The sequence below is a fragment of the Monodon monoceros genome, unplaced genomic scaffold, assembly GCF_005190385.1.
Source record: "Monodon monoceros isolate NGI ecotype Baffin Bay Population unplaced genomic scaffold, NGI_Narwhal_1 Super_Scaffold_13, whole genome shotgun sequence".
In the NCBI taxonomy this organism is placed as follows: domain Eukaryota; kingdom Metazoa; phylum Chordata; class Mammalia; order Artiodactyla; family Monodontidae; genus Monodon; species Monodon monoceros.
In genome coordinates, this window is record NW_021703769.1 from 28545169 (window position 1) to 28571852 (window position 26684).

General features: G+C 48.0%; 1 protein-coding gene across 1 annotated transcript in view; it reads left to right on the forward strand.

Moving 5' to 3' along the window:
* The first annotated feature begins 3264 nt into the window (after positions 1 to 3264).
* Positions 3265 to 26684, forward strand: part of TGM3 (transglutaminase 3) — a 46425-nt gene continuing 23005 nt past the window's right edge. Inside the window, exons 1-7 of the mRNA XM_029221599.1 lie at positions 3265 to 3329; positions 14906 to 15073; positions 15418 to 15660; positions 16268 to 16386; positions 17780 to 17908; positions 21108 to 21285; positions 21389 to 21524. Coding sequence (XP_029077432.1) covers positions 3323 to 3329; positions 14906 to 15073; positions 15418 to 15660; positions 16268 to 16386; positions 17780 to 17908; positions 21108 to 21285; positions 21389 to 21524 — 980 coding nt within the window. The 5' untranslated portion in view covers positions 3265 to 3322. The remainder of the gene's footprint in view (positions 3330 to 14905; positions 15074 to 15417; positions 15661 to 16267; positions 16387 to 17779; positions 17909 to 21107; positions 21286 to 21388; positions 21525 to 26684) is intronic.

A 26684-nucleotide genomic window follows, 5' to 3' on the forward strand; every position in this document is an offset into this window, starting at 1 on the left:
TAGTGAAATCTTCAGCAACTCTAAATCCCTTAATTAGAGGGAGAAAAAATGGCAAATGATCAAATAGCATCTCCTTTTTTTTTAAAGCCCATATTTGCATGTTCCATCCTAATGGAGCCTGAGGTGCAGAAAGGGTGGCCAAGCAGGAATTTCATCATGCGTGTGGCTGGGTGACTCCACCTGTGAATTGAAAATCATTAGCTGAAATTGTGACACAGCATGCAAATTACAGCATTACCCCCGCCTGCAGGCTGGGGCTGGGCTGCATCTGTGGCCGTGGTACAATCCTCCAGCAGCTAATGTGAAGTCAGCTCAGGGCAAGGAGGCAAAGCCCCACTGCTGGGCAGTTAGCAGGCTGCAGGGAGCCGGGCCAGAGCGGCAGGCAGGGCGGAGGGACGCCGGCACCACCCTTCTACAGGGGAGTGTCTGTCATATCTACGATTTCAGAGTTCTGAACCTCACAACAGCGCTGATGCATAGGCTGATGAGGAAACTGAGGCTCAGAGAAGGAAAAGGATTCTGCCAAAGTCACACAGCGGGCAAGCCCCAGAGCCCGGTGTTTAGTTGGGTTCCTCTGAATGCAACTTGGGCATCTTTCTACCACACCACCCTGGGGTCAAGACTGATCAGCTACAGATCTTTCCAAGGGGAAACCAAGGGGCCGGTGGGCAGGCACCACTGTCCACACTGTGGGTCCCATCGCGAAATCTATGACACTCGTTACTGCGGGGTGCTGTACGGGCAATGAGAATACCAATAGCATCAATGCTAACGTGTTATGCTGAGTGGTGCCAGACATGATGCCGAGCACTTATATTCATGCTCTCCTTCGATCCTCGTGGGACTTGTATCTCAGCTTTACTGATGAGGGAACGGAGGCTCCAAGAGTTGAGGTGATGGCACGGCCGAGTTTGGACCCAGGTCTGCGTGACTTCAGGATTCTTCAAGGGCAGCACTGCCTCCCTGTCCCCTTGTCAGTTTTTCCTGCCAGGTCACTGAAAGGGATGCCCAGGGTCCAATTCTTGGCTGCCAGGCCAACAACAACAGTAGTAATAATAAGCATTTCTTCATCCCTCGCTTGAGGGCTTGTGCCGCCCTTCACATCCGCTCATCCCCTTGGAATCACGCAGCTCTCGGGGTTTCTGGCAGGACTGACTCAGCATAGTGAGGGCCTTGCCCAGAGTCCCAGCCAGTGCCACGGCAGGAGCCTGGATGCATGCCACACACCCAGCTGCTGATGGGGCCAGCTCTCCCTGCCATTACCTCTCTACACTCTGCTCTCTTCTGAGTCATCTGCCAGGGCCAACAGTGGCCACAGTCCACGGGGCCATGGGTGCAGAGCAGCCAGAGGCCTGGGAAAGGCTGAGGTCCCACGTCACTTAGGCGGCCAACCTCCAGGTTAAGCAGATGGGCTCTGGAGTCACTCACATATGGGTGTGAATCTCCTGGTCACACAGACTTGTGTTAACCCATTTCTCCCTCCCGTAAGATAGCAAAAGTAATGGTACCCATGCCATAAGACTGATCTGAAGACAAGAAAAGGTAATACATGTGAAGCGTTTAGACAGTGCCTGCCCAGGGTGGCCTCTACATTGATGGTAATTATTTCCACCTTTACACTGATTGTTTGATCCACTCATTCAAAAATATGTGTGCTCCTGCCGTGTGACAAGCCTATGCTCTGTTCTGAGAAGATGTGGATAACACACAGCCTGGACCTTCAGAGAGTGAGTGATGGGGACAGACCTAACCAGATTGCCCCAGTTCAGGGAGATGCATTTGGTAAGAGAGGCCCTAAAATGTACCAAGTGCTGTGGGAGCCCAGAGCACAGAGACACAATGCGGATGCCTCTTTTCCCACTCTCCTGTCTATTCAGTCTCACTTTTCTCAAGATCCAGCATTCCCACCTTCTCCCTAACGACCTAACCATGTCATGGTGCTTCCCTCCCACTCCAAGTCTGGGGGAAGCCTTGAGAAGTCTCCACTCTGTCATGAACCCTTGGAGCATTATCATTTTTTAACAGTCCCTTGTCTATCACAGGAAACCTTGGAACTTGTAAACAGCCACAATAGGATCTTTTGAAAAATATATCCCCTTAAAACAACAAACAAGCAAATAAAATACGTAGAATGAGAGTCTCCCTCTCCTTTATTTAACCAGTATAGAAGCTAGGCTCAGAGATGGTCCGTGACTTACCCTCCAGTGTTACAGAGAGTACATGGCAGAGCCAGAATGAAAGCATGCCACAGCTACAGGTTCAGGGGCTGTCCCCACTGCCTCATTAAAAAGAATAGTCCCCCCCTGCCCCTCCCCACATCTGAATCAAACTGACATTTGATTCCAGGTGACAACTGGATTTAATCCATTATGGTGCACATCCATGCACTTTCCACTCACATCACCTATTTGATTATTCCCCCACTTATCGAGTTGAGAAGGGTGGGCATGCCTCCACTCTAGTCAGACGAGGCTTCCAAGGTTTCAAGGTTTAGTGATAGCCCAGGACCCAGCCAGCATCGGAACTGAGTGCTTCTAACCCCAAATCAAATGCACTTTCTGGCACACTGCAACCTGAACAGTGAACCATGATGAGCATCTCACGCCCCTCATGCAAGTGGAGACCATCACCGTGTGCAGATGGTGAGAAAGGACTAGGCAATTTTCTGCTCTGGATTCTGGGGAGACATTTCTTTGACCTCCCCAAGGGACTTCTCAGCATCAGCTCTGGACAAACTACTTCAAGAAAAGCATGACATCGGGCTTCCCTGGTGACGCAGTGGTTGAGAGTCCGCCTGCTGATGCAGGGGACACGGGTTCATGCCCCGGTCCGGGAAGATCCCACATGCTGCAGAGCGGCTGGGCCCGTGAGCCATGGCCTCTGAGCCTGCGCGTCTGGAACCTGTGCTCCGCAACGGGAGAGGCCACAACAGTGAGAGGCCCGCGTACCGTAAAAAAAAAAAAAAGAAAAGCATGACATCATTTCCTAAACCCTACGATCCAGGAAGTTGTTCATCTTGAAAAAAAAATCATAAACTCAAACTCTGCATGTTTTTTCTTATCTCCCCTCTTCTCCCCAAGCTGGTCTTGCACAAGCAGCATGACCTTCCATTGGGTGACAAGTATGTGGTTAGTGAAACGCTTACAGGTACTAGAGGAAGGACCTGTAATGAGGTGGGTGGGGCACCCACCTCATTAGAACTCTCACTGGGGTGTGTAGGAGAAGCTTCTATAAATGGTAAGGTGATCCCAGCGGCCAGTCTCCCCACACCATCTGTGCCATTCCCAGACGAACCCAGAGAGGAAGCAAAGGAAGGTGAAACATGTCTGGTGAGTACATAGAATCTTCTCTGCCAGCCCTCGTTGGATGCCCATGCTTCTGGGCCGACTGAGAGGCAAGAGTGTCCAGCTCGGGACAGCTGCCTTGGGAACTCTGAAGGCTAGACCTTGATATTTTAGGGTTCTCTTTCTCAGTGGCTGCCTATTCCCTCTAGCATGGTCCCGGAGATAGAGCGTGTTTGGGATGGAGTCCTGAATAATGAGCAGGGTCTTCAACGCAGCTGGAGGTCACATCCCCTTAGACAGACAGACAAGCTTTGCCTTTTCAAGCCAGCTGGTACCTGCTTTCTGTGTTTCTCAGTGCAGTTTTACCAGCTGTCAGTCACTCTAGCAAAGAAAAGTGCATCTCAGGGCTACAAGGGAGGGAGGGAGTGACAGCATGTGAGTTGATTTAAAAGAAACCATCGGCAGCGCCGGAATTCTCCTAAGTAAACTACACATCCGGAAGCACCAGCAAGCTCTTTGAAAGTGACTTGGTGAGCTGGAACTGCCAGGAGCAGAAGGGAGCAGGTGTGCCGAGGACAGTTCCTACCACCGGCCCCTGGGAAGGGGGTGAAAAATCACTGCTGGGGAGCTCAGGTTCTCTGGCTCTGCGGTCACTTTGAGGACTGGGCTCGGCTTTGACGGCGCCCCTGCTAAGCAGCAGGCTAATTATTGCCTGTCATGGGTGCTCTGCCCAGTGGTTTGGCAGCTACACCAAATCCAAACAAGGCAAGAGTCAAACCGGTAAAATACTGTGAATGGTGGTTAGGTCTGCAGGAAGGTTTGCCCAAGAAATCGCTGAGCACGATGCAAACAGGCAATGCTGGTTACTTCAGAAGTCACAAAGACCAGGACAGGGTGGCAGCAAAAAGGACCATTCCCTTATCCCCAGCTTCCTCCCGTGAGCATGCAGCAGTGCTGGGTTGCTAAGAAGGGGAGCTTTGGATCCTGTAGACTTTAGCAAGAGGGGATGCCAGTTGTCAGCCAGGCCATCTCCCTCCCTCTGGAGGAGATGGTGGCCCAGGAAGGTACAGACACTTACCGGGGTCCCACAGAAAGCTGATAGCAGGGCCCAGACTTGGTTCTAGTAGCGCCCTTTCCACTGTGTCCTGCTATCAGAGCCGAGCTTATCCATGAGTGCGGGTGACATCTGCGACACAGGAAAGCAGTACTGAACCTGGTTCCTCATCTGAGCCTGAGCCTCTGCTGCCGCTGAGCCTCAGGCTCCCGATTCAAGACAAAGGGCTTAAAATGGATAGACTTCCAGGCTCCTTCCAGTACTGACAGCTCTCTCACCATGAAAGGGCACCCGGGACAGAGAGCAATGGGCCCCAGCAGAGGCTCACCCTCTGGGGGCGTGTGCACCCACAGCAGCCTGCCCGCCGGGAGACCTGCATGACATCCTGAGGGGCCCAGCGTGTCAGCGCCTGTGACTCGTGGAATTGAGCTCTTAAGGCTCAACTTCTGGATCCACCAGATGTTCTAAGGTCACAGTGAAATGTGGACGATGGTCAGTTCAGAGAAAATCAAATTTTTAAAAAGATAGACAGGGAAACACCTTCACTCCTTTGAAGCTCTCACACCTGAGTTCCTGGCCCGTCCTGGTCAGTCAGCCAAGCAGTTTTCAGAAAATGGTTCCTGAATGAACGCGTTCACTTACTGGACACCCAGGGAAAGAGCCACAAGGTGCAGTGGAGCACAGAGATCATGAGCTGTGGTCTCTGCCCTCGTGGGGCTCGAAGTGGATTGTCATTAGGCTGTGTTACAAATCCAAGCAAGAGCCGGGGGCCAAGAGGAGGAGGGGATTAATCTTGGCCATGGTTTGGGATAGGAAAGACCCTGGGACCCAGGTGGCACTTGGTATGGACGATGAGTTGGACTCAGTCAGAAGTAGTTTTGTGGGGGCTTCCCTGGTGGTGCAGTGCTTAAGAATCCGCCTGCCAATGCAGGGGACACGGCTTCAAGCCCTGGTCTGGGAAGATCCCACATGCCGCGGAGCAACTAAGCCTGTGTGACAAAACTACTGAGCCTGTGCTCTAGAGCCCACGAGCCACAACTACTGGGCCCACATGACACAACTACTGAAGCCCACGTACTTAGAGCCCGTGCTCTGCAACAAGAGAAGCCACCTCAATGAGAAGCCCACACACCGCAACGAAGAGTACCCCGCGCTCGCCACAACGAGAGAAAGCCCGCGCGCAGCAATGAAGACCCAACGCAGCCAAAAAAACAAATTAATTAATTATTTTTAAAAAAGTAGTTTTGTGGAATGAGGAGTGTTCTGGGGAGAGGGAACAGGAAAAGAAACGTGGGTGGTTGGGCACGTGTGACCCAGGGGACTATCGGGGTCGCAGCGTGCTGGTCTGAGAGGGCTGCGTCTAGCTCCCAAGTTAAGGTTCGTGTTGGAATCCGGGGTGTGCGGTTACTCCGCCTCCCGGAGTGGGGGATGATGTGGTGGAGGAAGGCCTGGCAGCCTTCTGCACAGAGTGGTCGGGCACCATCTGCCTGCCAGGCACCAAGGCCAGAGCCCCACGCCAGACAGGAATGCAGGCTGTGGACACAGACGCTGGGCCCAGTGTGGAGGGGAAGCATTGTTCCCCATCCTGGAAGCCACTCGGAGGCCCTGGGTCAGAGGCAGGATCCCCAAGGTTCAAACCTGGATGCAGACCTCTGCCTGCAGGAGGCCAGAACCTCTGTGTTGGGGACTGACGCCCTGTCCCGCTGGGATGGTGCGCTTTCCCGCCAGCCGCTTTGCTGGGCAGAGCGCTGGCTTCAGGACTTACCCTCTCTGGCCTCAAGCCCCAGTCTGCAGAGGACCCGTGCCGTTCTGGGCTGTGGGTCTACACAGAAACCCTTTCCTGGGAGCTGGGATGCCAGCGGCTCTTTCCCCATTTCCAAGCCTCTGCGCTGTGTCCGTGCTGCTCTGTTCACCTCAGATAACTTCTCGGCTTAGCCTCCATCCTGCTGGGCTGCGCTCCACAGATGGAGCAATGGTTCCTTCCCCAGGGCCCACATGTTGGCCTGGGGTGTGAGCTGAAGTGAGGAAATGCTTTCCCCTATTGCTGAAGTAAGGAACGGGGCCTCAGGTCTCTGGTAGGGGCTGAGGGGGATTCCGAAGGAGTCTGCACTCGTCTCTCTCAGCCTGTTTTCCTCCTTTGTAAACAGGAGATGGTGACTGCCCCATCTGCCTCCCTCCCAGAGCAGCTGTATGGCTCAGGGTTTGAAAGAATTCACTGAAAGGAGCTTTGATTAGTGTAAACGCTATGTAGGCCTAAGGCAGTGATTCTCAGTCCTGGCTCTGGCTCCAAATTAGAATCACCAGGAGAGTTTAAGGAAAAAAATCAACGCTGTCCCTAACGCAGAGATCGAGATCCTGATTTCGTGGGTCAGTGGTGGAGCTTAGGCTAATATGACTTCTCCAAATGATCCTTGTACTCAGTGAGGGTCTAAGAGATCCTAAACTCTCTCTGGAAGTGAAGGGGGCCCAGAATCCTTCTTCCTTCCTCTCCTCTCATGCTGACCATATAATATCGAGGCGGGGAGGAAGCTGTGGGTGGCCCTTTCTCTCTGGCAGCTTCCTGGAACTGTGCCCAGGTCATGCCACCACCATGACCTCAGCTGGCTGCAGGGTGGCAGCGTGGAAATTGTGTGTGGTCAGGCCGCACCAGCTCCCAGTCTGGGCTCAGGCCAGGCTCTGCCTGAGCAAGTGACATTTGGCAAGTGACATCACCTGACTGGACTTTCAAATCACTCATCTGTGAAATGAGAATGACAACATAGAAGGGTTTGTAACTATGAAAGGACACATGCTCACACATGCTTAGCAGTGTCTGCACATCTGAGGCCCTCAGTGGCAGCCCATGAGAAAGCTCAAACCCCCCTCTATCCTGTGTTGCTGGTGCCATTATGTGTGGGATCCTAAGGCATTTGTATCCCCCTGCCAGAGGGCCAGGCCCTAGTGATGGGCACACGTGGGATCCCAACAAAAACCCTACAAGGGAGGAGGTTTGGTTTCACTGTCCCCTTCTACAGAGATGCTGAGACCTTGCTCAAGGCTGCTCAGACCATCCGTTCAGGGCTCAGTCATCCCGGGATCCTCAGCAGCCCCTCATTCAGCCACCCAGGGAACCCCCATTTCCCCACGACCTGGGTGCCAAGAAATTGTACCACCCATGCTGCACAGGAATTGAAAATGTCTGAATGTGGGGGAAAGATGAAGGGAAGCAGCACAGGCTAGAGAGAGAGAAAGAAGAGAGTGGCAAGGGCTGGAGCGAGTGGGGGTCCTGCCAGGAGCTGGAAACATCCCGGTGCCTGGAGCTGAGGGGGGCATTGGGAATGACTCACAGCCCACCAGTGACCAAGATCTAAGACCTGGTTTCTGAGCCAAGCTCTGCCTCTAAACTACCCTGTGACCTCAGCAGATGGCTTCCCCTTCCAATGCCTCAGCTTTCTTACCTGTCATATGGGAATATTGGATCACATCACTGTTTTTCAAGCTGCCAGTTGTCACCCATTAGCAAGTTGTGAAATCAGTTTAGTGGATTGTGATCAGCAAATTAAAAAAGAAAAACAGAAAATATCAGTGCATTGTACATAGTAAGGGTTAGTATTATTTTGTGAAACTTTACGTCAATCATAGACCCATGTGTGTAAGCAATGTACAAAATGTATTTCTGTATTAATGAAGTCTCTAACAAAAAGCTTGAAGACACTTGGCTAGATGACTTTTAATATATCTCTCAGCCCTAATTAACTCTAGAAATCTGTAAGATTAAAAAAAATCTTAGTCTAGAGAAGAGACCTAGGGAATAGGGTCTGGGCAGGTGGGGAAGATGCAGCCCCTAGAGTATCATTATGTGATGGGCACCTGCCAGCAGGTCTCTGTGGTCCTCCCGGAAACAGCAAGTGAAAACCCCAGTCCCACACCTGCAGCCAAGTCATCCTCCCCACCTGTTGCAGGTGACTCGATTACAGAGCCCAGCTGATAAGGATGGAGATGGTTGCCTAGTGAGCCCGCTTTCACAATTTGGAATCTGTTCTGTGCTTCTCATGTTACCCCTGCCAAAGGTGGACCACAGAAGAAGGGGAGGTTACATTATCAGGTATATGTAATTAGGTTTAGCTGCGAATGACAGTGAACCCCACATAACAATGGCTTAGAGAAATAAACAAGACAGAAGTTTACTTCTTCCTTACACAATAGGCCTGGATGTAGGCCATTCTGGTGGAGAGGACAGCTGCACAATCCCCAGGGGCCTGGGCTCTGTGCAGTTCCCCACTCTGATGTCCTGAGGGCATGCGTGGTCTAGAGTTGAGTCTACATCACACCCACACCCCGGGCAGCAGGTGGAAGAAGATGGAAGTGAGCAGGCTAAGGGCACTTGCCAACTTTTGAAAAAGAGGTTTCCTCAGAAGGACTGAAAACAGGTATTCAAACAAATACTTGCAAATGAATGTTCATAGCAGCACTATTTACAAGAGCCCAAAGGTAGAAACAACCCAAATATCCCTCAACTGATGAATGGATGAACAAAATACAGTATATAAACATAGTGGAATATTATTCAGCCATAAAGAAGGAATGAGCTACTGATAAATGCTGCCACATGGATGAACCTTGAAAACATTATGCTAAGTGAAAAACCAGACTCAAAGACTACATACATGTGTGACTCGATTGATATGAAATGACCAAAATAGGCAAATCCAGGAGAACAGAAAGTAGATTAATGGTTGCCAGGGGCTGCAGTCAGCGGGGAATAGGGCGTGACTGCAGATGAGTGGGGGATATATTTGGGGTTGATGAAAAAGTTCTGAAACTAGATAGTGGTGATGGTTGTACAACATTGTGAATGTACTAAATGCCCCCAAATTGTATGCTTTAAACGGCTAAATAGTGAATTTCACCTCAATTTAAGAAAAAGAGGTTTCCTAGAAGTTAATACACATCACTATACCTACAAGTCATTGCCCAGAACTCATTCACATGACCCCAGCTGCACGGGAGCCTGGCCATTAACATGGGGGATTTTATTACCAAGAAAGAAGGAGCAAGTGAATACTGGGATAGACTTTTTTTTTTTTTTGCAGTACGCGGGCCTCTCACTGTTGTGGCCTCTCCCGTTGCGGAGCACAGGCTCCGTACGTGCAGGCTCAGCGGCCATGGCTCACAGGCGCAGCTGCCCCCGCGGCGCGTGGGATCTTCCTGGACCTGGACACAAACCCGTGTCCCCTGCATCAGCAGGTGGACTCTCAACCACTGTACCACCAGGGAAGCCCTGAGATAGACATTTGTCAGTTGCTACCACATTAGTGTTGCTGGTGGCACTGATATTCTCAGGATAAAAAAATTGGGGAAATTGCCCCCGGCCTGATGGTAGAGTTAAGCAGTGACTCAAGGAGGCGGTGTGGGATTGTGAGACGGGCCCTGGATGAGAGTTCAGAAACATCCCACTGTGGGCAAACCACCTCCTGGGCCTCCACGTCCTCACAGCCAGAATAAGGGTGTGGGGAGATGCTCGGTCTCCAAGGCTTCTCCCTCTGATGTTTTTGAGAGTCTGTGTTGATGAGTCAATTGTAAGGGCGAAGCCACTCTCCCTTCATCCCTGCCCTTCATCCAGGCAGGTGTAAAAAAACAGCTCTGAGGCTCATAAACATCCATGAAGTTGTAAACTCAAGAAGAAACGTGGATGGCTGTGCACCTCCCCTACCCCCTGCCCTATCCTTTCTAGAACACTCTGGCTGTGATTAGTGCTATGCCAAGGGGTGGTGGGTGGGAGAACAAAGGCCCTGGATAATCCACAGACAGGATCATCAGATCCTTGATTTGGGGCTGGCAGAAACGATCCTAGGGCTCACACGTGGGGCGGTGACCAAGGGAGGCAGGAACCACCTGGGGGCTTTGGGTGCACTCAGCATGCCGTCCCCCTTCGGGATTCAGGGATGCTCCTCTTCTACTCACCTCCCATGAAGAATGCCCTTTGGAACACATTTCCTCTTCCAGGTGCTCACTCTCTCCTCCGTGTCAGGATGCAAATGCCAGAAGGGAGGACAATGCACAGTGAGGGCTTCTCACCATCTGGGTCCCCCTCCCAGGTGGAGAACAGGGGACCATGGCAACAGGGAGGGTCAGTAAGACCTGGGTTCAGAATCCTGTCTCTGCCAATCATTAGGTATATGACTTCGAATAAGGTATCAGTTTCTTTCTTTTTTTTTTTAGTTGAAGTATACTTGATCTACGATGTTCTGTTAGTTTCAGGCATACAGCAAAGTGATTCAGTTATACATATATATATATTCTTTTCCATTATAGGTTATTACAAGATATTGAATATAGTTCCCTGTGCTATACAGTAGGACCTTGTTGTTTATCTATTTTATATATAGTAGTGTGTATCTGCTAATCCCCCCCTCAGTTTGCAATTTCTGTAAGATTTCATCGATGACAGGTGTAAGGTGCTCTGTGTACTGCTTTGGGGGGTTTTTTTTAGCAATACAAAAGGTAAATATTTATTCAGAGCAAAACTTTAAACGATCAATTTTACATTCTAGGCCATGAGGAAATCACAAAACATAAAGGAAAGACAAAAACTAAAAGAAAGACAAAGACTGTCTTTTCTACTTGAACTTGATAACACTTAGTAGACCCAATGCCCTCTAGCTCGGCCTATTTCCCAAGTACATTTCAGAGTTAACAGCTCCCTTGGAATTCCGTCTTTCTCCTGAGAGTCCGGAGGTTGCAGATGAGCTCCAGTCGGCTGCTTCTCTGGGGACACTAGCTATTGAGGCTAAGATGCAAATGCAAACCTTTACTCAGGAGCACCACTATTTCTCACTGATGGCAATGAACGGGGAAGGGGAAGGCCACAAAGGAGCAGGGCCACTTTAATCCAGATATGGTACCCCAGGGGGCAATGAGTACACCCTGGATTATGTTCCTTTGTCCCTTCCGTATCTCCCAAGTATTCTGAAGCTCCTGCCAAATCTTCTGCTTCTTTCCCCAGATGATTTCTTAGCATTCCCCTGGGCTCATTATTCTGGAAAGAGCAGACTTTCTGGGCCCTCAAGTGTTGAGGAAAATGTTGTGAGGTGTGAGAGGTAGTGGAATGAGCACGGGGCTTGGGGTCAGGGAACTCTACTCTAGGCTAGCTCTGGCACCAGACAGCTATGTGATTTTTGACCCAGTCATTTAACCTCTCTGGTCCTGTTTCATCTGTTGGAAAACCAGTGGATTGGTCTAGACCAATTTTTAGGTCCTTTCCAGCAGGAAAATTCCAGATTCGATTCCATGATTCTGTGAAGAATGGCTTCTGAGCCACTGAAAGCGCTGTCACAAAGTCCATGCATTTTAATGCCATAAGAGAGGCCCTTGGCCACCATTCAGAGCCTATTGACTCAGGTTACATACACTCCTAACAACACTGGTTTCACAAATTCTCGGACCACGGAGATTAGAAGCAGCAGATTAAAAGGGGACGGGATGAGCTTCAAAAGATAGACACCCTGACAGAAGCCAGGGTCAACAATGTTCTCAATTCAACAAACATTGATCTTCAAAAATGATAAAAAATGGTTAAAAAAAAAAGGTTTGGCACTTAAGAGGGGTAAGCTGGCTGTGTGTTCACCCTGGCAGGCAGGCGGGTGTTCAGTGCCCGGCCACGCCGGTTAGCTGAGCTGCCACGGAATTGTGAACCGCTTTGGGACACTGGGCAAAAGCGTGTCCTCGTTTGCCACAAAGGTTACACACGATGCCCTTCCGGCAGTAAGGGCTCAGGTGCCCCTCCTCCCCGCACCCGAAGGGGTGCTCTGTGTACTGGTAAGAGCAGTTGACACATAGGAGACTGATGACAAATGTGTCATGCTCTTCCTCACCTTCCAGCTCAGAGAAGCTCTGCATGTCCCACGAGCACCCCATGAAGGAGCAAGACTCCCTCATGCCGGGGCTTATGCTGGGAAAGGCAGAGATGACCATCTCAGTCACCCCAGGGCTTCACCTAGTCCGCACAAAGTGCCCTTCGTCTCCTTTCGGTGTCTCTGCAGCCAAGGCACCCTGGAGCTCAGTCTTCTTCATCATTTTCCCTGCAGACAAGCCACTGCGTTCTGGCATGAAAGGGAGACATCGCTACTATTTTTCTGATAGTTAGAATTGTTTTATTTTTCAGGACTTAAGCAAGCCTATGTAAACTGGCTGTGTGTACTTTTGCATGTTGATTCATCTTTTTGTCATATAGCAAACAGTGCATAACCCTTGGCACAGCAAAGAAGGAGGTGGGCCTGTTGGAGGGAAGGCAGAAGCTGGCTATAGATGGGAGTCGCTGTCACCCCTCTTTCCTCACCCCTGTTCTTGACTGAGGGCTGTCTGGGAACATAATTGCTGCTCTCAAAGAGTCCATGGTCAAGAATAATAAGCTTCTCCTGGGGAGAAGGCACATATCCTTTAGGGTTTGGGAGCAGGGAAGAATCTCCAGGGAGGCTTGTGTGACCTCAGACCACACATTTCTAAGAGCTCTTCTTTTTTTCTAAAACAAGACAGTGAGTGAAGCTCTACCGAATGCCATGCACAGAAGGCAGTGAGCACAGTTCGTAAGAGGCAGGGGTTTAAAAGGTGGGGACGTTGCCCTAAAGAGTCCTAGCTTTTAGCAAACCAGCTCTCTGCAAGTCATGTAGAGCTTGATGTTTGCCAGAGGGTGCCTGAGATCTGAGCTGTCGGCATTCAATGTCTACATTCAGGAGCGTTCATCTTCTGTCCCGCCTTCTCTCCCTTTGCCTTGCCCTTCATTCAATAGATATTTTTGATTGCATGAATGTTTTAGTTTCCCTGAGTAAAAAAAACTTAATTTATTTTTTCAATAACCATTTGTTCAATGAATGAATGAACAAGTGGGCATTTGAATGAATGAATCTTTAGTACTCCAAGTGGAGGTGAGATCACCTCCTGAGCCCTGCTTCAGCAGCAGCCTTTGGCTCATCACCCGAGTTTGCGTCCCGCTCAAGAGAGTGTCTCTTACGAGCCTCTGCCCATCTCCAGAGTTGCTTGGATGGGAGCTCCCAGCCCCAGGCCCGCCCTGGAGCTACGCCCTCCCTGCCTCCCCTTTCTCCTCTGTGCAAAGCCTCTGCTCTAGCCAAATGAGACACCTGCTCTCCTGGGCCTTGGGCCTCTCTGCCTGTTGTCTGGAACGCACCTGACAAAATTCTCTCTTCCTTCAAGGCCCAGCATTTTCAATGAATTCTTTCTGATCCCTATAACTGAAAGTGATTCTTACCTACATCTCCTAGACACCTTTTTGGGGGGAGGTTGGATTAACCTCATTCCACCATTCATTCTGACATGTTGTCTTATGCACTCCTGAAGCTCTTTGAGGATTCAAACTACTTTTCATACATTTTCACACCCCCAACATTGTGCTTTACATAGTGTTCTATAAATAATATGTATTCTCTATATGTTTATTGAACAAATACCCCATATACACCTTTCCTCATAGACTAAATTTAGAGCTCTAGTCATGAGAGTCATTGCATGACATTAGTTTTATGTTTGTTTGCTCATTTATTCCCTCGGTTGTTTGTCTAACTGTCCTAATACAGTCAAGCAATGTGCTAGGCATCAGAATATAAAGTTCCAGAAGGCACATTCTGATGAACACAGACAGACACCTATAAACAAGAGCTGTGCCTGGTGCTGGGATGGGCTACTCCACTCCCATCATAGCCATGGCCACATCATAAAGACAGAGACCACTTTCATTTGCAGAAGAATGGGTGGTGAACATCTCAAATGTAACTCAAAGGAATTAAATATCTCAAAAGGTGGCTAAACTCCTCATATCTCCTGGAATCTTTCTTCTCTGAAACCCTTCCCAGCTTAGCTCCCTCACCTCCACAATCACCTGAGAAGTTTGGGGGTGGATTTTGAGGTGTTAGTCCTCAGGGTCTTATCCAGGGATCTCACGGCCTTAGACCACTCTTGCCAGTGAGCATTTGAAAGACCTTCCAGGCCAGTGATTGCCCAATCTCCAGCCTCGAAATGCTTGTCGGGGTTACACAGTCCTCCTCAGCATCAGATGCTCAGGCCAACGCCAAGGTGTTGCATATATAAAGTACAGATGACACAGCTAAATGTTTGCTGGGTGTTGGAGTGATAGAAGACACCTGGTATCGGGGAAGACACAAAGGAAGAAGCAAGGAAGCCAAACCAGGGTGGTGGATTCGAGAGAAGTAGCCTCCTCCCAGTTCTACGTGAGCCCCCATCCACAAAGGAAGGAGGGTAAAGTGGACAGAATTGGTTACTCAGTTCTCCTGGCCAGTTGGGTGAAGCTACTTCTTTGAGAGCTGAGTGACATTTGGCCAGGTGGAGGGGGAAGTGGGACTAGTGTGTGCAGAGCTTCAGCAGCCTGAAAAGGCAGATGGGAATAGGTTGTAAAGTGCTTGCTATGCTTGCATTTTCATGTGATTCTTCCTAGAATATTCTTCCCCAGCGAGCCCTGTCCAAAAGCAGTCTCTTTGGTAACTTACACTTTTTCCCCCACACCACCATCCCTTGCCTCTGAGGATCTCAAGTCTTCTTTTCTGTCTCACGGCTTTAGGACTCCAGAGTGTCGACTGGCAGATAAGCCTCAATGAGCAGGCACATCACACAGACAAGTTCTCCAGCCAGGAGCTTATCGTGCGGAGAGGCCAACTCTTCTACATGTCATTGACCGTATACCGATGTCTCGACTGTAACAGAAGTGCGACATTCACAGCTTCCACAGGTACCTGCTCCCTGCTCTCCCAGCCAACACACATCTGAGTAGACCTTGGGGCTGTGCATCCAAGGGATGGTGGTGGTGGTGGCCCCGGGCTTTAGCCCAGCTCTACCATTGACTTAGTGTGACCTTGAGCAAGTTTCTGCCTGTCTCTGAGTCTGAGGGTCACAGTCTTCACATCAAGAGGGATTTGGCCCACGTGGTCTCTCCAGCTGCTTCCAGCGCCATAACACAATGCTTCATTGTATGATGTCTCCCAAAGGGCCCCGGCAGTTATATTGGAATCTGGTTTCTCCCCACAGTCTGGCCAACACTACTTGGTTTCCATTGTCCTATGCCTTCTTTTACAGGGCCTTACCCCTCAGAGTCGGCCAAGACAAAGGCTGTGTTTCCACTCTCCAACAGCATAAGTGGCACTGGCTGGGGTGCACAACTTCTGCACAACAACAACAATGTTCTGAGCATCTCCATCCTCAGTCCTGCCAATGCACCCATAGGAAGATACACGCTGAGCATTGAGATCTCCTCTGAGGGCAATGACTCCACTACGCAACTTGGAACATTCATACTGCTCTTTAACCCCTGGTTGCAAGGTAGGCACCTAGCCACCCACACTCCCAGCCATCAGCTAAGTGATGCCCATGGAAAGGAGACGGGGGGGATGATTTTCATGGGCTCAGGTTTGATTAGGGAAAGTTTCTGGAATATGGAAACAGCACAGAAGCTAGAAGTCAGAAGCCAGGGGTTTGAGTCCAGCTCTGCCACTTAACCAGCTTTGTGTGTCTGGCAGTCACTCTGCCCTTCTAAGCATCAAGTTCCTCACCATTAAGTGGACATGCTGCTATTTCTGGAGCTATTTCAGGGATTTCATGGGCTTTTGAAAACTGTATAGTACGGTGTAATGACCACAGCACAATTCTGCAGTGTGGAGATAGCTTGTGCCTGAAGAAGCAAGTGTTTCATTCCCAAGGGTCTCATTTTCAGATTCTCAGGTCATCCCAGCTTCTTTTTCAAGTTCATAGTTCCCATAATATGAGGTGGAAGCATTATAGCCCAAGGCTTCACTCCTCAGTGGAGGTTGGGTGAAGGGTTGCAGGTGGGGCTTGCTCCAGCCCCCAGAAGGATACTCAGGACTGAGAGGACGACTGGTCTCTATAGTCCTCTCTATAACCCCTAATATCTGCTTTTTGTGTCAAACAGCCGATAGTGTCTTTATAAGTAACCACGATGAGAGAGAGGAGTATGTTCAGGAAGATGCTGGCGTCATCTTCGTGGGAAGAACGAGTTACATTAGCACGATTGGCTGGAACTATGGACAGGTAAAAAGATCATAAAGCCTGGTGGTAATGTCCCTATTATACCCAAGAAGCTCAGCCGCTGGCCCCACAGATAGGTGGAAGTTCCCAAATCTGTCCATTCGCCTGCCTTCTCTTCATTCATCCATTCAGAAGGCATTTACTGATGACCTACTATGTGCCAGGCCCCAAGCTGCACACTATGGATACAGGAGATGGATAAGACAGATTTCCTGTCTTTGAGGAGGTCACAATCTAGTGGGCAAAACAGACACATAACTAAATTGATGCAATGAAGTGTTATTGGTACCATGATGCACAAATGAGGATAAGGCCCAGTAGAGACACTTGGGACAATAATGTAGTTTCTGTTCTTCATTCTAGGTAAGAATGTGAGGAAGCTTCCTTGGTGTATGCATTCGACCTTTCAAAGGTCCTTCATTAGTATGACATCTGAGTCCACAGAGTTCCCAGGTTTGCTCAGCCTAAAAAACATCCAGGGATTCCCTCCACCTTTTCTTTTCTCCAGTAGACAAATGAAGACATTACAATGAAGTGCCTTGGGTGGAGTACCTTGCATGTCCAGCAGGGGGTGGACAGGTGCATTCTCTGCCATGTCCAGACCCCATTCTGTAGTCAACCAGAACACATCTGCCGTATATTTTATATGTTGAGTTTTATATGTTGGGTTCTGTGTTAAATTTCATTCAAAAAGAAAGTGGGATGGGGTGGATAAGGGCATAAGGTGCACCCGGGGATGGAAGGGAAGATATTTTTGAAGGGCGAGATCTGGGTAAGCCTCTCTTAGAAAAGAACTTTTGATCAGAAACCTGAAGGAGGCAAAGGGGCCAGATAGATCTCTTGGGGAAGAGCACTGGAGGTAGAAGGAACTGCACATGCAAAGACCCTAAGGCAAGAAAGAGCTTGGCCTTCTCCATTTGAGAAGCAATGACAAAAATAAGTCTTATTTTGTGAAAATGGCTTCAAATTCCAATTTAATGAGACATTTTATCTTTTTAATCAGTTCCCCCAAAGTCTGAGTAATATGCTTAAGATCAATGTCAGATCTAGATGGAAACTTTGAGATGAGCTCAGTCTGATCCCCTGTTATAAAGATGGACAAATTGAGGCCCAGACAGGCCAAGTGATTGCTCTCAAGTTCGTAACAGTGAGGGAGTGCCATTAACTTTAGGGGCCTCAGTTCAAGGCCTTGTGTATAGCGAGAGCTCTGGATGAGTTTGCAGGGTTAAAGCCCAAGTTGGGTGGTTGTTCCTCAGATTCTCTCAGCTCTGGAGGCTGTGGAGTAGAAGGATCTGGGCAGAGCCCATGGTTCTTACCAGTGTAGCCCCCGTGCCTTCAATAAGCTGATACTATTTGTCATTTCTTTCATCATAACATATGGTCCCATTTTGAACAGTTTGAAGAAGGCATTCTGAACATTTGCCTCTCTCTGCTGGATAATAGTCTGAATTTTCGCCGTGACCCTGCTACTGATGTGGCCCGCAGAGATGATCCCCAGTATATTGGCCGGGTGCTGAGTGCAATGGTGAGTGATGAGAAAACCATAATAACTAGTTATTCCTGTATATCAAACCCAGCTATGGGTTAGGCACAACCACTTATAGCGTTGGCTGACATCTCACAAAATATAGTTGTGGCTGTTACCATCCCCATTTTGCACGCGTGGAGCCTCTACATTAAAGAACATTCCTGAGACACACAGTGAGTCAGTGGCAAAGGCAGAACTGGACCCAGGCTGCCTGGCTCCAAAGCCCTTTCCACTGTATTGCGAGGCCTTCCTCCAGTGACGAAGGATTTGGTCTTTGGGTGTCTGCCAGGACCAGAAGGAGGCAAAGCTGAGAATTTGCTCCATCCCTGGGGCTCCTGGGAAAGGGGGTAAGCTCCTGAGTGAGCCTGAAGCGTTAACCTCCTTTGCTCTGACTCATCCCATCCTCAGCACAGAGGGCTCGAGTGCCAGTGGGGAGGGCAGAGGCCAACACAGTCATTGTCTAGATGCGGAAACTGATGCCAGGGGGCTGAAGTGACTCACTCACAACCTCAGCCTGTGAGTCTGGCCAGAACAAGGCCTCCAGCTGCCCGCCCAGGGCCTCCTTCACCTGTCCAGTCCCTCCACGTGAGAAACCTGTCCCCACTTCCCCAGACACATGTGCACGTGCACTCAGAGGCACACATAAGCTGGATGCTGGAGGAATGCACTGCTCTGTAGTCAGTGTGCAGAGCACCTCCATCAGAAAGCATCCAAACAAGGGATAGCCTGCTCAAAAGTTACAGAGGAAAAAGCTAAAAGTCAGAGTTCTTGAACTTTAACCCTCTGAAACTAAATGATTACTCAGGAGTGTCTTTACCTTTTTTTTTTTTTTTTGATTAATGGACTAGGCATTTCAAGTCTCTTTTGAGTTGGGAGAATATCCAAGCTAACAAGCTAGTTACATGGTTAGAAATTTGAATGACCTTCTGACTGCATGATAGATATCGGGGGTCATCAGACAGCACTTCTTAACCCAAACTTCACAGGACAGCTGTGGGGAGGCCCAGGCAATGTGGAGGTGCTGAGGAAATGGTGGGGACCAAGGCAGCCGGGAAGAGTGCAGAGAGGGAGTGGGGCCTGGTCCCAACCTGGAAAACCAAGTGGCCCAGGAGGGGGTGGATTAAAGCCAACGCCAAGGTCAAGGGAAGCTGGATTCAGGCACTTTAGGAAGTTGAGCCCCCTCAGCTCAGGAGAGGGGAGGGGAGGCAGCTGGCTCCAGTAGCTGCTAACTCACCCCTGCCCTCCAGACAAACCACTTGATCTCAGAGCTGGGTGCCTCAGCGGTACCTCCCCACTCTCTCTCCAGCCCTCCTGGTTGGGCTGGGCTACGAGCGAATTATGGCCTGTGTGGGGCTTTGAAACCTCGGCTTTCAGTCAGAGATGACCCTGCTGATTACCACTTTAGAGGCTGATGCACCTGTGACTCAGGAGATGGGGATGGGCCATGCAATCTTCCATCTTGAAGGAGCCCCATCTGGCCCCATCCTGCTATTCCAGCCCAGAACATCCTGGAGGGGCTGTGGAGCTCACCCACCACACGGAGGGACCGCGGAGGGCTGGGTCAGCCTGTCCTGGGCAGGGATCCTTCCATTTCCAGACTGTTCGTCCTCATAGGCCTTGCCCTTGTGGCCCCCACAGAGAGAGGGAGCCGTTCCCACTGTAAGGCTGGGATAAGTGCTAGTCAGAGTTTCATAAGCTCTGAAAACTTGGCTGCTGGGAGACAGCTGAGGGAGTACTTGTTTCTAGAGTTCCCTGTGTTGGAAGGTGAAGAATGAAGGCCCAGAGAGGTGAATCGACTCCCGCGCAAGCAGTCACCCAGCTGACAAGCAGCCAGGCTGGGCTTGCAACTCGGGTTTCTTCTTCTTCTTTTTTTTTTTATTTTTTATTGGAGTAGGGTTGCCTTACAATGTTATGTTAGTTTCTGCTGTACAGCAAAGTGAATCAGTTATACGTATACATCTATGCTCTCTTTTTTAGATTTCCTTCCCATTTAGGTCACCACAGAGCATTGAGTAGATCTCCCTGTGCTATACAGTAGGTTCTCATTAGTTATCTATTATTTTACTTTATTTAAAAAATTTTTTTAAATTGGGGTATAGTTGTTTTACAGTGTTGTGTTAGTTTCTACTGTACAGCAAAGTGGAGTTCCCTGTGCTATACAGCAGGTTCTTATTAGTTATCTGTTTTATACATAGTAGTGTATATATGTCAATCCCAATCTCCCAATTCATCCCACCACCCCCTTTCCCCCCTTGGTAACCATATATTCGTTCTGTACATCTGTGTGTCTAGTTCTGCTTTGCAAATACGTTCATCTGTACCATTTTTCTAGATTGCACATATAAGCGATAATATACGATATTTGTTTTTCTCTCAGGTTTCTCCTTTTTTCATTCTCTTTTTACTTTTTATCATGGAAAAGTTCAGACTTTCACTAAAGTAGAGGAAAAAGTAAAATGAACTCTTACGTAGCCATCACCGGCTTCAGCCATTACCCACTCAAGGCCATTCTTGTTTCATCTCTGTCCCTTCCTCCACAGATTGTTTGATAAATCCCAGACATTATATCATTTCATCCCTAAATATTTCAATATGAGTCTATAAAAGACTAAGACTAAGAAACTCAGATCTTTTGATCGCTAGTCCAGTGCTCTTTTCATACTGCATCGTGGTTGTGTTACTTATACAAGAATCATGCCTTAAGTTGAGGGAATGAATAAATGAATGAATGAATGAAAAGCAACAGTCCATCTTTATTCTTTCCAAGAAGAAGTTAGTTGCTAAAGTTCTAAGGTGATCTTTTTAGAAGACCAAGACACCAAAAGAGAGCTTCAAACCACGGACTCTCAAGTCAGGCAACAGCAGCTGCCCATGAGTTCTGGCCAGAAATTGCCTGCAGGCTGATTTTCTGCCCATCCCTCACCACTGACAAGCCCCGGAGCCTCAGTTTTCCCTGTGAGCTGGGAATGATATGTGAATTAGGGGCAAACATGTTAAGGAAAGCACTGTTAAATTCATATACCGCTTGATACCCCTAGGGGGATCATTATCACAATTATCATCCAAATCACCCAGAAAGACAGAAAATCCACTTGAAGGAGGCTCCCTGGCTTCCTTCCGTGTCTCCTTATCTTGTCCCCTGAACTCTTCATGTCACTCTCTGTGCTGATCTCTTTGGGGTTTTTTTCCTGCCCAGATCAATGCCAATGATGACTATGGTGTGGTTTCTGGGAACTGGAGTGGTAACTACGTAGGTGGCCAGGACCCAAGGAACTGGAATGGCAGCGTGGAGATCCTCAAGCAGTGGCAAATTTCTGGCTTCAGGCCAGTCCGATACGGCCAGTGCTGGGTCTTCGCTGGGACCCTCAACACAGGTACTCTGGGTGTGATGTGCCTTTCCTGGGTGGGCAGCAGTGGGGTACCCCAAGATACCATCTCCACTGCACCCCAAGTCCTCAGACTGCCCTTGACTTGCAGTGCTGCGGTCTTTGGGGATTCCCTCCCGAGTTATCACCAACTTCAACTCAGCTCATGACACAGACAAAAACCTCAGCGTGGATGTGTACTATGACCCCAGAGGATGGCCCATGGACAAAGGCAGTGACAGCGTATGGTGAGTGTCTGACCCTTTCTGAGCACCACATCTGAGCAGCTTCTCCCTAGCTCTCCCCAGCTCCTGGGACCCAGCTGCAAACAGGAGTTAGGAGGCAAGTACCATGTCAACATATGGTTTAGAGTGGAAATGCTATCACTTCTTGACCTTTTGGCTAAGATCAAGTGTAAAATGAAAATGCTGAATCTAGCAAGAATCTAGCAAGACCCAAAACAGCTCTTCTCAGAGTTCTGCAAATTCTGATGGTCTACTTTATCTCGCCTCCAGATGAAGGCTGTTATACCAGTGAAAGATATGATTCCTGGGCTCTTCCCTGAATTTGTAGCGCCCACTAGACCCTATGCTACTTTAGAAGATAAACACTGAAACTATTGATTTTCTAGTAATAAATATAGACTTATGTCACTTCAGGCAACCCATATGACTTTTGGGTTTTCTTAGAGAAAAGCGACACATTTTCTCTTATGCATATATACTTGCTGTGTATCGTGGTTGATAGAATAACATGTTAGCTTATTCTGGATTCCAACTGAACAAAAAGAAGCTTTATATGTAACTGGGCATATATATTTCTAACCATAAATATGCTATGTGCACACGAATCTATCCACACACATATGTATGTAATATATAATAAATGCCAACTGGAAGTAAGTTATCTAAAACTTATAGACATATATTCATAACTTTGTATAGCTGCATATATACATAAAATAGATATTGTTACAGCTATTTAAGATTAAACCATATGCCAAGTTATTACCAGATGGCAACTGAAAATAATTATGTCTATATCTGTATATACACATAGATATCTATGTGTCTATGTATATAAAGTACTACATGCATATGTCAATAATCCATTGTTTGAATTCATTTTAAAGGCTATACACACACATAATCCCTCACATGCATATACTTGTCTAGATAACCTGATAACAGATGCCATCTTATTTCCAGATGTTCAACTTTGAAATGGTCTATAAAAAAATTCTTTATTACTTATTATTCCCAGAATAAGTAGATCCAACTTTACTGAAATGTACTCAGGGTAACTAATAAAGTCAAAGCAATATTAAAATTAACAGAAAAAGCTTTTAAAACAAATAAACAACACCCCACGCCAATAATGGCACTGGGTAGTGTAAGCAGCCCCTCCCCTCTGAAGGGAGGGAGGAGTATGAACTCACTCAAGGTCCCATGGATTCTAGGGTTTAATGGGGCAGAGAAAGCTTATTTCAGAGGTTCTTTCTTAACCTGCCCGTACACAATGTTTCTCTCTAGTGGCACGGCTACTTACAGAGAGGTTTTTTTTCCAGCTTCTCATAAATGAAGGTCTTTTCTTCTCCCTGTTTTTTTCTTTTGTTACTGTGTCCAAAATCCCATTGTAACCTGTTCTGATCCTTGGGGCAATGACAGTCCTGCCTTTGGCTTCCTTCACAAAAGGAGATGCTTGGTTCAACAAATGACTGGTTTGGGGAAGGGGAGGTCCCCTTTGGCGTAACCCTTCTGTAATCCTCCTGCACACCAGCAACTGCAGAGAGACCAGAATGCTTAAGGCTCAGTCCCTCCACTGAGAGCATATCTGGTGCTGCTAGGAGATAAGGAGTGCGGAGGCCATTAGTAGAAGCTATTTAGCAATGTGGGATGGTGTGGGGTATGCCAGGTGCGTGATTCAGACAGTAAGCACTGTGGGAGCTCAGGGAGGGAGCCATCAAGGAAGACTTCCTGGGAACAGGAAGGTGGGGCCTTTAAGCTGAATTTGTAATTAGTCCTGAGATCTCTTGGTTCCTGGTTCATGCTACCACTCCACATTAGCTTCATAATTCATTCCAAATATAATCACCTTGGGGCAAGTCTGGGCCTGTGGAGACATTCCAGGGTGTCTCCACTGTCATTTCTGTTGGTCTCATTGCAGGGCATTGGGCCCTAAAGCTGTGATATTTCCTGGGAGTCTCATCCCCCCTCATCAGAACCGTCCTCAGAAAGCAGTGAGAGCTGTGAGTCCCTCCCCACCCTCCTCCCTACCAGTTGTGGGTGGGGAACCTGCACTGGGTGGTGTGCAGACAGGGAATCCTGAGCCCTAGTTCCAGCCCCACTACCATCTGGCTCTAGAACTTGTGAAAGCCACTTCATGTTTCTGGTCCCCAGTTTCCCCAGCAGTGAAATATAAAGGTTGGCCTGAAACTAGATGTTCACTTAAGTCTTTTTAATTATTTTATTCTCTGCAGCTTCAGTTTGCCCCACTTTTTATGTAAGAGCTACCCCTCCCAAGGGAGCTATTGCATCCCTTCAACATGGTTCCCACCAGGGGGTAGTGGGGGAGCTATCCCACGAGTCATTTTCTGCACAGAGTGGGATTACTAACCTATTATTAAAAGGACAGTTTGGGTTTGAACAGAAATCCTTCCAACTGAATCTTTGTATGTTGTAAATGTTAAAAATTTTTAGAACCTTGTCCAGATTTGCTTAAAGTAATAGAATGTAAGGATCAAGTGAGGTTAAGCATCTGAAAGTGCTTAATAATAATAACAGCAGCAACTAATAATTTGCTGAGCAATTGTTGTGTTCCAGGTAATGTTCTGAGTGCTTGCATGTACTCTTCAGAAACAATGAAGTAGGCACTATTATGAACACCCCATTTTACAGGTGAGGAACCTGACACACAGAGTCATTCACCCAAGGGCAGGTAACTAGAAAATGGTGGAGCTGGGATTTGAACCCAGGCGGCTTTGTAAACTATGAAGCACCAGAGAGATGCCAAAGAATGTTATCAGTATTCCTGACTGATGTTTGAGAATTCAGACCGCTTACTTTGAGATTTTCCAGAAAAGGAGTGGCTGGACACCAACCAGGTGGAAAAGCTGGGTTCTTAGGTTCACACTTAGGCAGCAAATGCAACTTTTCTATGATACTAGATGCTGTCTCAGCAGCTCAGTGGGGAGAAACAATTTGCACAAAGTCAAACTGAAATAGCATCCAAGTTGGAGGTGGACCTAGGTGTCTGTCAACATGACTCTCCCCAGTCAAAGAACATTAGAGCTGGAAGGGATCTTAGAGAGAGACCTACTCATTTCATAAATGAGAAAACAGAGGCCCAGGGGGAAGCACCGGTAAACAGCTGGAGACATTCGGACGCTCTAAGTAAATGCCTAACTTTACGTAAATTCCTTAACTTTTCTGTACCTTATTTTCCCATCTGTAAAATGAAGGGCTAGGTCGGGGACCTCAAAAATGTCTTCTAGATCTTTCTTTGAATCACATTACAGGATCCAGTGGGGCCCATTTTCTTCTAAGCCATTCTGCTCATGACAGTGGTTGGGCTTAAAAGGCACAAGGCTCTGGAGTTTTCACTTCTTCGGAGTCAGGACACTCTGGGGGAAGCTTCTTTAATATGGTTCCCTTCTACACCACTATAAAGGAGGTTTCTGAGACCTGCAACCAAATGATTTGGAACAGTTCGGCCAAGGTTATCTTTATCTTGGCATTTCTGGCTCATTTTCTTATTTCATTCAACTTGATTCCCCAGTTTCTCGAGTCACAGACTTGACTCTATTTGTAGCCTTTTATAGAGCTCCGAGGTGGAAGGCAGATGGAGATTTCCCGGCCCTGTGGTCAGGGAGGTGGAGTCGGTCAGTTCTGGAGAAGAGCTGTCAGAACCCATACCCCCCACTCGAGCCCTGGCTCCTAATGCATCTCTCCATGGCCACCAGCCTCCACTAATACTTAGCTAGTCCCCAACGTACCTGGAGTAGCTTGCTCAGACCCACAGCAAGGAAACCAAGGCTGCAAGAGTGTCCAGGTTCCACAACAATTCAATTCAGTGAGCATGATGTAAGTACTGCATGCCAGACTCTGCACTGGGCACAGGACACCAAGAGGAGTGAGATACAGGAATCTCGCTAGAGGAGCTCCTAGCTGCATGAGAAGCTGGATGATTACTGAGCAGAAGTCAAATAACTGAATCATGCAAGATGCAGAGATAGCACAGAGGTAAGGTTGGCACCCTCTGAGTATGTTAGGAAAAGATTTTCTGAAGGAGGTGGTATCTGAACTGCATTTGGAAGGACAAATAGGCAGAATGGGTAGGGATTTGGGTCACTTTCTAGAGAGGGTCTCCTGACCCCGTGAATTCAAAGGTAAGCATAACTCAGTTGCTGTCTCTAGGGGCGGTGGTTTATAAACTTCAAAGGTCACATTAGAACTGATTTGAGTGGAGGGAGCTGGGAGGGCAGGGAATCTGCATCTTTTTAAATAAATGCCTCAGTCTCTCCTTTTCCTAAACTCCTACTCCTGAAACACTCAAGACAGGAGCAGAGCCCAAGGTTGGGAGGTGGGAAAGAATGTGGCACACAACCAGAAACAAACCCGATGGTGCATTTGAAAGGCACATACATCCCAAGTAGCTGTGAGCAAAGTGCTGGCTTTCAAATGATGGAGGGACCAGGATGAACTTGTTATCTGCTTTGTCTTAAATTCCTGCCTTGCAAATAAGTATTCAAACATAGCTACTTACCAATCTATCTTAACCAACCCGCCCTTCTCTGGCGCTCTCTGCCAGGAATGAGATGAATGTGAAACGTGGTGTTCTCCCTGTTTCCTCATCCTCTCTTTCTCTTTTCACCCTTCTAGGGTCATCTTCCCACACTCCTCCTACCTTCCTGGGTGAATTCTAACTGATCTTAAGGACCCATTCAAAAAGGCATTTTGTGGGGCTGCCTGGAGATAATTTTTGTGATGACTTTTTTTTCACAATTATAGGAAATCTCAGAAATATGTAACGTAGTTTTCTATCCAATCTTTTCTTTATTAGTTGCTGTTTTTATAGAATTGGGATCATACATTTTACAAAGGCACGGGTAAATACGGAGCATATGATAGACACATCCTACTTTTCTCCACACCTGGAAACCAACCACTTCATAGTTTTAAATCGTGTGCTTTTGACTAAACATGATATTATGGACATTTTCACAATGTCATTAAATAATCTTCAAAAAATAAGATTTTAAAAGTATCATATTCCATTGAATGGTTAAACCATTATCTCTTTTCCTGCTATAAACTATCTCCTATTCCCTATGTTACCTATCCCCATTTTTTCCTACTGTAAATAACACAGTAACGAGCATTGTTATATGTAAATCTTGAGCATGTCTG